At 45.8% G+C, this 15,106-nt stretch overlaps 1 protein-coding gene across 1 annotated transcript in view; it reads left to right on the top strand.

Annotated features, from left to right (window-relative positions):
* Positions 1-12,536, top strand: part of TRPC6 (transient receptor potential cation channel subfamily C member 6) — a 66,376-nt gene extending 53,840 nt beyond the window's left edge. Inside the window, exons 6-13 of the mRNA XM_037504784.2 lie at positions 750-983; positions 2,799-3,063; positions 4,224-4,419; positions 5,187-5,390; positions 6,832-6,906; positions 10,300-10,383; positions 11,607-11,682; positions 12,136-12,536. Of these exons, the coding sequence (XP_037360681.2) occupies positions 750-983; positions 2,799-3,063; positions 4,224-4,419; positions 5,187-5,390; positions 6,832-6,906; positions 10,300-10,383; positions 11,607-11,682; positions 12,136-12,287 (1,286 nt within the window). The 3' untranslated portion in view covers positions 12,288-12,536. The remainder of the gene's footprint in view (positions 1-749; positions 984-2,798; positions 3,064-4,223; positions 4,420-5,186; positions 5,391-6,831; positions 6,907-10,299; positions 10,384-11,606; positions 11,683-12,135) is intronic.
* The last annotated feature ends 2,570 nt before the right edge of the window (positions 12,537-15,106 follow it).

Here is a 15,106-nt window from a genome sequence, read left to right as displayed (position 1 = left end):
AGTAGTCCAAGATGCACAGGTAGAGATGGGGTTCATTACAGCAGTTTTATTTAGGGTAATGTATTTTAAAGAAATTGGGGAGGGAGGGAAGGCAGGCTGCAGGGGCTGTCAGAACAGGATGCATGGCCAATCCCCAGGGAAGGGCAGCCAAGCAGGAACAGCCAGATCTCCAGACAGCCTAAGGAAAATTCCACAAGACCTTCAGGAAATCCCTGAGCCAAAACAGCCATCAGAGGAGTCCCAAGTGCCCTGAGGAGGTGCCCTCTATCATTAGCTAGGAGCACTTTATAGGGAAGTATGACCTTAGGGCAAATGGAAAAAGTCCTCAGAGCACAGGGGCTGGAGCTCTGCAAGTACTGCTTGTGGCCACTCCCCATGGAGATGAGACATGGTATTAACTCTGTGCTCGTCCCCTGCTGGCTTCTGTCTTGATTCCGTGAGGTGGGTGTGTTGTGTGCTCTGGTTAGTATAAAGAATCCTTTAATGAACATATTGTAATGTATTGTTCAATGTATGAATCAGTGGTTGGATGTTCACATGTTGTTTTAAGGCTTTGGTAAACTACGGAGTTGCCCTCAGGTGATGCCCTGATAAGGCTCAGTCAGGGCCTCTGTGGGGAGTGCGGGTTAAAGCTGGCTGGGTGAGCTGAGGTGAATGTCAGGCTAAAACCTTTCAAATTGATCTTGTTTTGGTTGAAGTACAAGGGCTGAGGGAAGCTGAATTGATATCTTAACCCCTCTCCGACACAGGCATGATATGGGCTGAATGTAAAGAAATCTGGACTCAAGGGCCGAAGGAATACTTGTTTGAGTTGTGGAATATGCTTGATTTTGGCATGCTAGCAATCTTTGCAGCATCATTCATTGCGAGATTCATGGCATTCTGGCATGCGTCCAAAGCTCAGAGCATCATAGACGCCAACGACACGTTAAAGGACTTGACCAAAGTTGCCCTGGGAGACAATGTGAAATACTACAACTTGGGTGAGTTTGCAGGATACAGCTGACCTGAGTGAATGGAAATGCAGGATGCTTTTATAAAAATGAAGGTTAGTAGTAGTCCAGTTACTAGTCTACCCTCATAAAACTGTTGGTTAGTTTCTAGCTTCTTCGGATTATCTGTATCTGAAGAGGCGTTATTTCTGCTTCTTCCATTGATTAAAAAAAAAAAAAAAAACTGGCAGGAAACTTCTCTTAATCACAAGAATCATTGTACTTTCTCTCTGGGATCAACTGGCTAACTCCAAGTCCCATTGAGACTGCCTGTCATGTCCTGGATTAATTTCTTTCCTCTTGTCTATTACAAATAGTGCACATTTGAGTACCATTTCCATTAAAGACACATAAACTACATGAAAACATGGGAACTGAAGTTGCTGAGAGGAAATGGTAAAGAACAGCACTACTTCGCACCCAGACTTTGAACTGGAGGAGAAATAAAACTGAAGAATATGGAGGCCAGATCTTCCCCTCTGAGAAAAACAAACTCAAAGTAGCTGACACAGTTCTGAGTCTACTAGTCAATAGAGCAGTAGTAGCAGTAGTATTGAACCCCAGATTTAGGCAGATGTAGCCTCCAATTTCTAGATGCAAGAGGCAGGCAGTTCTCTCCAGAGTCCGTTCCCGAGCATGGAGAGTCCACCATGGAGGATCAGAGGATAATTCCCTAGACAAGGAGGGCCCGTGGAACAAAGGATGCCAGTAGTCCATCCAATTCAGCAACCAGATAAGTCATTCCATAGCCTCAGGAGGAAAGCAACAAAGGGGCAGAAATAGCTCAATGATCTGCTGGGTTGGGGAAAACAGATTTCCTCTGAATACTTATTTCCAAGCCTCTGATGAGAATCAGTTAACACTCAGTTGACATCTCTATGGGTTTGCTGGCTCTATTACATAAGGATTACTGTGTTATTATTCATTCCCAGAATGTTTAATTTTAACTTTTTTCAATATACAAAATTTGAAAAGTCAAAGCGATCTATTTATATTAGTACTTAGATGCAATGTACTCTAAAAAAGGAAACTGCTTTTAGTAGTTTCTTGCATCTTTTCCTAATTCTGCTTCTCAGAAAATAAAGCAAATACAGATTTATAATCATATTTTTCTTCTTTCTTACACATCATGGTTTCTTCATACTGATTTCTTAATTGAGTTTTCATGGCCCAAAAATGCCAGAAAAATTCAAAAATGAAGACCTGCTCTGTTTTTATGATAAAAATACACTTGTCTGTGTAACCAATAAAGATGACTTGTACTAAGTTGCTATAACTGCAAGTATTTCACAAGCCAAAAATTGTATTAGTGTAAGCATAGTTTAAGGTTAAATAATACATGCTATCACTTATTAAATGACTTATTTTCTTTTATTACAGCTTAAGATTAAATAATAAATGCTACCATTTATTTAGTGACAAGCATTTTCTAAACATGGGCCATTATTTATTGAATTCTCACAACAGATAAATGAGGTAGGCATGGCATTAACTCATTTTTAAAGATGGAAGATTAAATAGAGCTAACATACATTAAATAATTTGTTACAGTTCTTCCAGCAGCCTGTAGTTTGAGCTCCAAACCATCACATTATTCCCTTATGGAAAACTGCCAGCACACCCCAAGGGTCGTTTTCCCAATAAATTCAGAAGTTCAAATATACCTGACACTTATGAAACCCTACAAGAGATTTCTATCAGCATTGGGTTGCTAGTATGATTAGATTTGTTTCCTAGGAAAGAAGTTACCTACATCAATAACACGAAGATAATCACCGTAACTCTTGTTTTTCCCTTTTTCCTTAGCCAGAATAAAGTGGGACCCCTCTGATCCTCAAATTATATCTGAAGGCCTTTATGCAATTGCTGTGGTTTTAAGTTTCTCAAGAATAGCTTATATTTTACCAGCAAATGAAAGCTTTGGCCCTCTGCAGATATCACTTGGAAGAACAGTAAAAGACATCTTTAAGTTCATGGTCATATTCATCATGGTGTTCGTAGCCTTTATGATCGGAATGTTCAACCTCTACTCCTACTACATCGGTGCAAAAGAAAATGAAGCCTTCACAACGTAGGTGATCTCAGATGATGATGCTGGGTTTGATAACAGAAAGAGATCACAGATGACATAAATGTTAGCGTCACAGTTTGAACATATGTCCATGAGATAAAGCTCCTCTTTAGCTAAGTGAAAGGATTTTTAGATGAGTTGAAAGAACTTGAAGTATAACTGCATTTTTGGAGTCAGGTATTGCAATCGACTCCTCACGGATGCCACTTTATTATCTCTATCTTACACAAAGGGGAAACTGAAGTTGAGGAAAGTTAACGTGTGCAGTGCTGCACTGCTACTAGTGTGAGGAAGCAGGATAAGCTGCACGGCGCCCCGCCCACTGACCTGGCAGCTGGCTCATCACTTGGCTTGCGAGAGACTCCTTGGTTCTGACAACGACAACAGCTGTTTTCCTATTTCTATTTGTTAGATCCTATTGAGAAGACCCAATTTACCAATAGTGACCAAAGTTTTGACTTATGTTCATTACGGACACACGTGGTTTTGTTTTTAGGTATGTTTGGAATAGATTATTCAACTATTAGTCTTCAGTGGTAGGATTAGAAGTGCTGGCTGCAGCATAACCTATCGTTATCCACATTCCAGTAAAGTGCAGTTTATCACAGAAAAGCTTTAAGCGGAGGGGCGAAGTTTAGGTCAAGAACTCTGCCTAAAGCATTACACCCCTACTGAAGTCATGCCAGTGACTCTGGAAGCTCTGCCTGTGGCTGCTTTGTCCTGTTTCCTTAGGACACACACTATCACTTGTTTCCCAGACATGAGTGAAGACGGAAGTGCAGAGGAGCAGGAAGCCTAAAAGGGCTCTATCAAACTCATTTTCACTAAGTAATACACGTAACTCTTCCATTGCCAATGCTGTGGATTATGGAGAGTCAGTGCCTGTACTTAAGCATTTATTGTGCACTTACTATGTGACGGATATTGAACTGGGTGCTCCTCACACAAAACACTACCTGTCCTTGCAACACTCCTGGAAATAAAAACTTGCTGCACCCATTTTACAGAAGAGAAATCTGAGGTTCAGGAAAGTGAAGGATTTTCTCCTGAATACCAAAAAGCAATTTGCAAAGACACGGAATCAACTCAGTTTTATCATGATACCACTCTCATTTATTTGTGTACTTTATTATTTCCTTTTTCTCTTCATTCTTCCCCAGAGTCGAGGAGAGTTTTAAAACACTGTTCTGGGCCATATTTGGACTTTCTGAAGTGAAATCAGTGGTCATCAAAAATAATCACAAATTCATTGAAAACATCGGTTATGTTCTCTACGGCGTCTATAATGTTACAATGGTCATTGTGTTGCTGAATATGTTAATCGCAATGATCAACAGCTCCTTCCAGGAAATTGAGGTATAAGCTCTATACATTCCTATACTCTGTGCCTGTATGTATTAACTAATCCAGATATCTGCAATTTATATCTTAATGCAACCAACTCAGCAATGGTCTTTTCCTGTCTCATCTACTTTTTTACCAGTAATCTAGAAAATTTCAACCCTTCTGTATTTGCATCTAAACACAGATTCAGTGGGTGTGGAGAGCTAGCAAAATAGACAAAAGAGAAATGCCTGATTCATTGTTTAAAAAAAAAAAAAAAACTTTAGAAAGACTCTATCAACATGATTTTATATTTTATTCAAAACATTATCATTTATAAGTACTGCTATTTTCCGAGTCTTTTTTGAGTGATGTTCAAAATGGACCCTTTCTCAGATGTGAGTGAGTGTAAGATTTTTACTCTCAAATCTTTACCTGTGTCCATTCAAAGAAGGGATGTGTTACAGGATAAAAGAATGAATAACTTAGCACAGTGTGGCTGAGAATGCGTAAAATATATTTGTAACTGTCAGTGTTTTTGTAAACACATGCAAGTTTTAGGCTCTGTAGTCCTGTAAAGGATTTTCAGATGGAGACAGACCTAGGAATGAGAGAGTATCGAACATTAACATTTTGAAAAGACCTGGAGCTGGCGTCTAAGAGTGTTTGCCAGCATCTAGCTCCCTTCCCCTTCCGCCCCCACCCTCATCTCCCTGCTCCCCCTCCCGACCCAAAGCTAGCAGCATCCAGGAGCTCCCTGCCTGCCTTTCCTTGCTGAGCTGTGACTTGTATTTGTCTAGGATGACGCCGATGTGGAATGGAAATTTGCAAGGGCCAAGCTCTGGTTTTCCTACTTTGAGGAGGGAAGAACTCTTCCTGTTCCCTTCAACCTGGTGCCGAGTCCAAAGTCCTTGTTTTATCTCTTACTGAGGCTTAAAAAGGGCATTTCTGAGCTGTTCCAGGGCCATAAAAAAGGTTTCCAAGAAGATGCAGAGATGAACAAGGTAATTTGACTTGATTTATATTTTAATGCTGAACCATTCTAACCGCTGTGCCACCCGCCTTTAAAGCAAGCAGCCCGGTGACCTGTCCATCTGTCCCCAAACACGGTCACTTAGCTCAGCCCTCTGGTTTGAGTCTGCGTAACAGGAGCACACTGGGCATTTGCTACTTAAGTAAGAGCTCTTGATCTGTCATTAAGATAATGATGACGTGATCCGGGTGGAGCAGGCACTGAAAGGGAGAGCTCTCCTGGGTCCCATTATTGCTCCATGCAGCCACTCATCTCTCCCTTCACCCCAAGGTCCACAGCCTGGCATGGTGGCAGTAGCTGGCTGTGCATCAGGGGAGTGTGACAGACTCTTAAGCGACTTCCATGCTGAAAAGTCAGGAAATCAGTTGTTCACGTGCAAACGGGAGGTTGGACGCGGCAGTGAGCAGGGAAGGGAGAAGGATCTAAGGATCTAGTTGGGCACAGAGAATACCGCGCCACACACTAAGACTAGGCGCTTGCCTGGGGGGCGCATCCCAGGATGGGGGCAGCTGTGGGGTCACAGGAAGGGGGGCTGAAGGAGCTGGCTATTAGACACCAAGGCGTAGGACTGAAGGGGAAGAGGATGAAAATCTTTCAAATTCCCACGTCTGACCATGGACAGCAGTTGTTTTTTGTCTCCTCATAAACAAGAAGGGAGGCAGTGGGTAAAAGCTGCAAACCGTTTGGTTTTAGTTTGTGTAAAAACAAACTTGTCACAAGACCTTCCCAGCACAGAGTGGAAGTAGCGCGTGACCCATCATTACAAATAATCAGAAAGTGCTGGGTGACCCTCGGCAGGAATTTACAGATGATTTTCTACATGGGGTAGGCCCTGAGGCCACGGGCTGGAAGGTGCTGTTCAATGATGAGATCCCATCACTGAGTAAAAGGTTGCTGTCCCAGCCCTGCTCCGCTGGCCACTAGCTACTCGGAGTTCTCAAGTGAGCAGTAGACCCTCTGAGCTCTAGTGCCCCAGAACAAAATTTACATGGCATCATCAATATCAAATCAAACACATATGTCAAAGTGCCCTGGGAATTTAAGGCCCCCTCCCGGGGAGTGACCGTGATGCCATCCTGTGCAGGCGTTCTGGATAAATACGCCATGCACAGCATCTCTCCAGATGGACTCGCAGACCACGCTGGGTAGGGCAGCAAAACTGCCCGTTAATGTCTTTTAAGTCTAGAGTTTACGGGACTGATCAGAAGTGAGGCCTGAGAGGGTTCCTTGTCCCAGGAAACTGAGCATTCACTGAAGGGAGAAGCCAGTAAGAATATGTTTCTCATGGAAACTTGCTGGAGAATTAGACCAGATGACTTTTACAACATGGAATAATGAGAGAGTGGAATTGGTATTGTAATTGCAACTGTACAATTAGCAACTGTACTCATTTTACTATCTATCTTTAAAAGAGAAATGAAGAAAGGAAATTTGGAATTTTGGGAAGTCAAGAAGATCTTTCAAAATTATCACTTGACAAAAAACAGGTAAGAACATGCTTGAAAATATGAAATCATACATGTGATCAGAAAAAAAGGAGAAATGAGCAGATAATAGACCACGGAAGGATGCTTGTTAGCAATGCTCAAGGACCCTGTCCCTGCGAGGGAGGATCAGCACGCGGGGCTACCTGTATGCTGAATACACATGACACACAGTTTGGGGTGTCTTTTATGGGTGATGGGATGTAGGGAGAGTGATGTAAGGAAGGAAAATCTCAAACAAAGAGGGTTTGGACAGGGACCCGATAGAGACACCGCCAACCCTAGGCGTGGGGGTGGAGGGTGCATGTGGCAGAGCCCCTGCAGTGATCAAGAAGCTGGTGAAGGGCACTAGGAGAAGCAGGAAGCCCTGGGTGGGTGCGCTGTGCGATGGGCAACACGCCTGGCGCCGTACCACCCTGCCAGGAGCCGCACCACCCTGCCAGGAGAGCCGGTCCCCAGCGCTGAAGCACGCACGTGGCAGGAGCGCAGTGAACGCTTGTGAGGGACACTATAAGTAAGTGCATGAGAAGGGCAGTGTAGCAAGTAGGACTTGCATGCCATTGCACGTAAAAACCCAGACACAGTGATTTGAATAAGACAGCTGTCCAAGCCTCTCCCAGAACGCTCTGACCTGCTGTCAGGCTCTGCAAGACTGATGTCGGGTGAGGCACTGTCAATTCTCCTGATGTTTCATTGTTGCGGCAATTTCCCAGAGAAGTCAGGCGGCACTCAGAGAGGGGGAGAGCGGGATTCCGTTGCCACACGGTGGGCTCAGTGGGATCGCTCCCAATGGGCTGAGCCCCGAATTGCAGGAAGAGTAAGGTTTGAGAGTTTGTATGAGGAAACTTGTCACCCCATCCATCACAGCGCAAGCATTCTTCATTGTTTGGGAAGGGAGTCAGGGTAGCCGTGGCTGCTACTGGGGACAAGCAGAGACCCAGCAACTTCTCCGCTCCAGCAAGCAGCAGAATCTAAGCAGCAGACTCCCCCAAGCAGCAAGCTTGGGAAACGTCCTGCTTTATTATAACAGCCTGAGGCCTGATGGCAGCTTTCCCTGCAGCCCTCACACGCGCCCTTCACCCATGAGGAAAGATAAACCAAAGTAAAAGTAGGGCAGGCCCCTGAGCGTGCTGCCCCCTCAGATGGGCCCGCGACTGCTGTCATCACCGCTCATGGGCCTCCAGCCCCACCCCTGTGCCCGGGAGAAGTTATTTTGCTCTTATGCGACAAAATTGCCTTCTCCCTTCAGAAGAGGAATTCCCTTCAGTGTGGACGCATGAGCCGTCACTCAGGAGGCTGGGCCCTCAGAGTGTCCGATCCCTCCAGCAATTCAGTGAACTTCTCTGAAACTTCACTTTCTCATCTACGAGATGGGGATGATCAAGTTGCGGAAATCAACACACAACATCGCTGGAAGAATTAAATTTGTAATTCCTTGTAAATTACAAACACTTTCACAAATATAAGTACAAGTTAGAGAGAAGTACCTTTTTCTTATTTGGTTATAAATAACTCAATAAAAAAACTGAACTAACGACTGGGAAGGGAGAAAGAGAAAGCTTACAGAGAAGGGAAATGTGGCCGAGACACAAAACGGGGAGGCAGAGGTCTGTGCAGAACTGGAGGGTCCTGCCTGCGTGGCCCTGGGTCCCTCCCCCTTGCTCCCACAAGCACCCTCCCCCCACCGCCCTGCTCGTCAGCACCGCCAAAAACACCAGCCCCTGAGGGCTAAGAGCTGTCCACGCTGCAAGTTGAGCACGCCTGTGTGTGCAGGGGCTACAAGCGTGACTTTCTAGTCCGTGTCAGCAGCTGTACCTGGACACAATTCTCTATTAGAATTTTCTGCCACCAAGTGGCAATGCTGTCTCTCTGCACCACTGGGTAAACGTCTCCTGATGCCCTATGTCTTTGTATTACTCCATTTGTTAACTAGCATTCACTGAATACTCACTATGTGTTAAAAGCTGATTAGAACTTTTTTTCTGAGAAAAAACTCCTTATTTTTACCCAAGCTCATGTCTCAAGAGAGAGCAGAACTGGCCACAGAGAAATGACCTGAGTGAATTCACAACTGTCTAGTCACTTGCCAATTAATTATTCCAGTGGTTCCCACCAGCACCCCAGGGTGCATCTACGGCACTAGAGAGGGGAGCAGCCACTGGGACCGAGTGGGTGGAGGCCAGGGTGTGGCTGCACTGTGCGCAGGGCGCGGGAAGTTCTCCCCCACAAGGAGCCGTCCTGCCTACGGGGTCAAAAAAGTCACAACAGACGCCCCCACTGCCTGGAGCACCGCCTGTGGGAACTAGGGTCGCTCCGTGGCTGTGGCCACGGCCACCGCAAGGTCTCAGGCAGGGAAATGAACATCGCGCGCATTCTCAGAGGGACAGAAGAGCATCGTGCTCTGATGCGGGGCCCCTCGGGGTCACCGGGGCAGCACCTGCCCCCACAGTGCAGGCAGTCCCGGGCCTTGTCTCTGTCATGCAGTAGGGCTTACCCTGGCTGAGAACCCAGCTTGGACAGGGCTTATATAACAAGCACCCCCGCATCTCCTCAGGTCCCCAGGGGCCACTTTGTTCTTCCTGCTCCAAGGATGCCTGTGCACAGCTGCTTTCACCAGCGTGTGGCCACTTAAACAGCAAAGCTGAAGGATTTTTAACTCAGTCCCACTGTGCTTCACTCACAACAACTCAGATGTCCTGGGAAAAGAATCACGGATGCCTTTGAAGACAGTCTTCAAGTTTCTCGTCTGTGCACCCAAATCATACAAATTTGAAGCTGTTTTGTTCAGATTCTACTTCTTATTTCAGTTTTTCACTTTAGGAAGTGCCTTATGAGTCCCTTAATTTCCCTCTTAGCTAGTTAATATGGTCTGTTACCACTTTGCTAGCAGGCAATGAGAATTCTTTGTTACTCACCTGTTTGAGCAGAGCCTTTAGTTGGAAGTGCTGCCCAATGGGATACTACACAGACCTTAAAATCCAAGTGGATTAATGCGTGCTTTGCTGGCACCTGTTCTGGCCCACACCGAGCCTTACCCTGGCAACCTGCACAATGCAGCGGCCACCTCATCAGTGGACTCCCAACATCACAGCCCATGCCTCATCCTGCCACAGGTGTATCTGTGGACAGGTGAAGCATGTCTCCCAAAACAACATGACCAGTGGCACATCAAAGTGACTCCTCAGACAACCTCTGCAGGCCACTGAGAGGCCACCCCAAAGCGCCTCTGATTAGTCTTGGAAAGCAGAATACTCAGCGAGTCTCTATGCCACTTCCCACAGAGATGAGATTGTTTATAAATGAGATTGCTAGTTTATATATGTAACTAATAAATCTCAAACATTGTTTAAAAGAAAACTGAAATGAGAATCAGTTTTAATTCTTTTCAAATTGCAGCTTGCACACAGCAAACAATCAAGTATAAGGAGCTCAGAAGATTTCCAATTAAACAGTTTCAACAATCCTCCAAGACAGTATCAGGTAAGCATAGATTTTTAGAGAAATATGACTATTTAGTGACATGTAGATTTTTAAACTATGCAATACTTTTGATGAAAATGAACTATTACATTTTTGTTAATATCAAAATAATGCATCAATTCAACAAATATGTACTGAGCAGCTCGCACGTTCAGATGTAAGTAGCAGGTTATCTCCATGAACAGTGGGCGTAGCCTTGGCCTCGGGACGCTTAGTGCCCATGTGCTCATGATAAAAAGTCCACCCATACAGAAAATAAAACTTATCTCAAATCCCACCACTTAGAAATAAAGACTAGTTACTTTTGGTGAATAGTCTGATTACATGTATATAAGTATTTTACATATATTTTTGATATTGTATAAATACACATGTAATAGTATGAAATTGGTCACCATATTTATAGAGTAAGTTTTTCATTGCACAAAACATATACTCACGTTAATTTTGATGGCTGTATAGTATTCCTTTGTACAATATAGGAAAATTTATTAAAATGATTCCTTACTGTACAGTAAGTGAATTAATCAGGCTTTTGAGCCCCTGGCCTCTGTGGCTGTTACCTGCAGGCATGATGGTGTTAATGCAGGAGGCACTTGGGAGTGTGGGCATGGGCACATGTGTCTGATTGTGGGCGCCTGGAGCTTAGAGTGCACGCATGTCTAAGTGTGCACGGCTGGGCCTAGAGGCCGGGATTAAGCCACCATGGTGGTGGCAGTGAGAGGACCAGCGGCCTGACTAGACAGGAGACCACGAGACAACAAGAGAGACTGAGAAAGCCCAGAGAAAAAGAGTAAAGATCCGTGGGGGTCTGGGAGGTTCAATTGCCCCCCGAGTCCCCTGCCTAGCCTCCCTCGCCCTGCCTGCTTGCCCAGCAATAAGAGAAGGGGAGAAAAACACGCTCATACTTACTCACACCCTTACCCTGCCCCACTGAACAGCCGGGGTTACTCTAATACCTTCCAGAGGAAACACAATCAGCCAACATCAAGGGCTGGAGCTTTGCTCAGACGTATTCTCAAGAACCAACAGTTACTAGCCCAGGTGATGTGACAACTGAATCACAGATAAGGTGATACGTCTTCCCTTCCAGGTCAGTCACCTTAGTCTTTGACAGCCAGTCTTCCCCAGAGCTTACTAAAGGGAGAGGACTCCGAGAAACTCATTCCACATGAGACTTCTGTCATGAACGTAAGCTGAGATGGGTTTCTTTCTCTGTCTAGAAAATAATGAAGAGGCTCATTAAAAGATACGTGCTAAAAGCCCAGATCGATAAAGAGAGTGACGAGGTCAACGAAGGTGAGCTGGAGCCGGGGGCTGTGGGTGTGGCAGGCGGGGGCCTTGAGGCCCAGCCTGGGTGAGCTGGGCAGGGGCGCAGGAAGGGCATGCTGCAAGGGGAAAAGAAGGCAGGACCTCGCCTGCCTGGGACACGTGGACTCTCAGGACGGGGTGCGTCTCCCCAGCCGGGGATGGTGCCACTTGCTTGAACATAGTAACTGCTATTTTTGTGGGGCTTGGAGGGAGAGGAGGTGTTTGCGAAAGGCGAGGGGCTGGTGCCCCCAACCTGCCTCATCTGCCACTAGCTTAGCTGAGAACATAGAAACTTTCTGCATGCAAAAAGGGAGGCTGTGTCCTTTGGAGGGACTCGGAGGACCGGCTGTATAGTTAGGGTGGATCCAGTCTGGCCAGGACTACAGTTTTCTCTGCATGGTGCGTTTATAGCTGACTTCTTACCACTCTTGTTCTTCAAAGGGGAACTGAAGGAGATTAAACAGGACATCTCAAGCCTCCGTTATGAACTCCTTGAAGAAAAAACGCAGAATTCAGAAGACCTAGCAGAACTTATTAGAAAACTTGGGGAGAAATTATCAGTGGAACCAAATCAAGAGGAAAGCAATAGATAATGCTGACTCCCTTTAAAAATTCATATTTATTTGTCCACTTGAAGCCATATTATTTTTCCAATTTATTTTTTTAAGTGCCAGTGTGACCACCTTTTAAACGAGAAAATTCAAAGATAACTTGAATCACCCTATTCTCTGGGACCCTGATGTTTAAATTCTTGGTGATTAAATATCATTAAGTTGAAAGCTACAGATTATGGCGAAAGTTGAGCCCAGCTGTGGTGCTTGTTTTGTAAACTTTCTTGGGTAGAGTCCTCGCCATGATGCAGTCAGCACACGGGCCGTGGGCCTGGGAATTGCTTTAGCTGGCAGGGAGCTCTCCCCGTGTGCTATCCCCCTGCCGGGAGTGCCAGCACCTTTCTGCACCTGTGGATCGCGTGGGGGCGACCTGCCTCCTGAAGCTAGGGCAAAAGCATCTCTGGCCAGACACTGACTTAATCGCTCACAGCAAAGAACCACCCCCACCCCCCTCTGCCCTGGTGGTTGATAATGTCTGTGCAAAATGGAGTTAAATATTTCCTAAATTTTCTGATTGACCTCTTTGAAAATGTCACACAGTGAAACATGCTTCTGAACCTGACACCTGGTTCAGCTGTGTGCGCGTGTGTACGTGTGTGTGCGTGTGAGCACACATGCAGATGAAATGTTTGTCCTGCTTCTTTTGCAACCAGTATAGACACTGAGAAACTTACTGTGTTATTTTCTATTGCGGCTGAAAATTATTTGCCCAGTAAGGAGCTTCTGCTAGCAAAGGATCAAAGCCACAAACAGCTGGTTATTTGGCCCAATTATAGCGCAATGTTGTGCCATTTCCGAGCATACTGACAGGTGGCGTTCCACATTTGGCATCAATTGTAAAGCAAAACCAGTGTTATGGGAACTTGTGGGCACATGTTTGTTATTCTCAGTCCATGCGCTCCTCCATACAAAAGAGAAGATAGAATTTGCACACGTGGGCGGTCACTGAGGGGAGTCTTACTCCCCGATGATGATGATGATGCGAGGAGGCATCAGCTACAGCAGCTGAGAAAGAGAAGGTGGCTCCTCTGCCCACCAAAATCTAGATGGTGCTGGGCGTTCCTGGAAGTCCTACTCTGCAGTCAAGAGGAGAGAGCCTGGAAATGCAAAGTACCAACTTCATCTTAAAGTGGTCACAGAAAATCTCCAACTCTGATTTACTGAAATCAAAGAACCTTTATGTAAACAGATCAGAAAATAGAGTTGAAATTTTATGTTTGGTGATTTTGTGTTTGTGGGTATTCTTTATTGAGAACTTATTTGGTGACACAGAAAAGTATTTTTCCAAAAGTTTCGTGACAACATTTGAATCAGACGGTGTCATCAGTCTTGTGTCAAACGCGCTATCAGCAAATTAAAATGTCCTCATGTCCACAAGCTTGTGTGCCTCTGTGAGGCTGGCCTCCGTGCCAACAACAGCTCTATGGCAGTAAATGGCCTGACGCCAGAAGTCTCGAGAAAACAGACTCAGATTCCCCAGTGTCTTTAAAGTTGCAGGCACTTGATGTGAGTTTTTGGAAATGCAACAGGCATGAACATGGGCCCTCCTCAGGAGAGGGATGGCCATCACGTGCCACCTGGGACTGTTCGAAATTAACATTTCCCAGAGGCCGATCTTCCTCAGAGGGCAGACAAATGTCATCTCTTCCAATCTCCTTTGAATTGGAATATGGATCAAGAAACTATATTCCAGCAAGGGCTTAATTAAAGGCTTACTGTCAAAGGATGACCGTGAGCGAGTCTCAAGGCCGCTGCCCTGCCCCTGTAAGCAGCTGTCAGCATCACTGTTAAAGTGGTGATAAGCCAGAGTGCTTTTGTCCAGCTGCTCTCTGTGGTCAGCCTCCGTCAGATCTCCTGTCCAGGAGGGCTGCTGCCACAGCGGGACGGAACAGCGCCCTGGCCCAAGGTCCCCGCCTGCCCTCACTACCCCCACGAGAGAGAACATGGTGGTTCCCTCTACCCGTCCTGGACCTTGTCTTGCTCTCTGTCATTCTCATGACCCGACGCCGCAAAATGCACACATTTAATATGATGAAATCGTACTAAATTAAATAAAATTAAACAAAATGCATTGCCAGAATCTTCTATCTGCTTAGCATTTTGCCAGGTACTGAAAGGACTAGGACATCAGCGTGTAAACTCAAGGAGCTTGCCACCAGAGGGAAAAGACAACTTTTAGGGACTTAATCCAGCCAGGAGAAACACAGCCTGAGCCCCTCCCCTGTGCCAGGCACTGGGGTAAATGCCCCACACGTTAGCTCCTGTAACCCAGCAACTGTCTGAGGGAAGCACTATTATTCTCCCCACTTTAGAAATGAAAAGATAGAGGCTTTTAGAGGCTACGTATTCACACGTTGAGTGCGTGAGAGAGCCGGGCCCAGTACTCCAGCCTAACACTTCCCTGTGGTCTTGACTGACTGTAGTGGAGTGTGCCTGTCCCCTTGTGACACTTCTGTTTCCATCTTCAGGAGTGGGTGGTACCTGAGAACCTTAAGTTCCATCGCATGGTCATTCCAGAGACTGAGAATGAACAGAGGGGAGGGCAGCTTTGAGGGCCAGGGAGTGTGACCCAGGCCAGGGCAGAACACGCAGACTGAGGCGCTGGAGACGCAGGAAAGGATGTGAATTTGCCCCAGAGCTCTGTGCTGTTTATTCCATGTGAGCAAGTTTATCCAAGGTCACACAGGAGAGCAACCCAGCTCCCTCACGGAAGGACACTGGAAATTCAGCTAAACATCTGTTATCCCACAAAACACCGGCTCTGGCTCTGAGTCTTTGCGTTTAGAAGTGACTGGCTGCGG

The sequence above is a fragment of the Talpa occidentalis genome, unplaced genomic scaffold, assembly GCF_014898055.3.
Source record: "Talpa occidentalis isolate TD23 unplaced genomic scaffold, MPIMG_talOcc4v2.1 talOcc4.12, whole genome shotgun sequence".
Classification (NCBI taxonomy): Eukaryota; Metazoa; Chordata; class Mammalia; order Eulipotyphla; family Talpidae; genus Talpa; species Talpa occidentalis.
The sequence above is the reverse complement of the archived record's forward strand: the minus strand, read 5'-3'. Positions and strand labels throughout refer to the sequence as shown.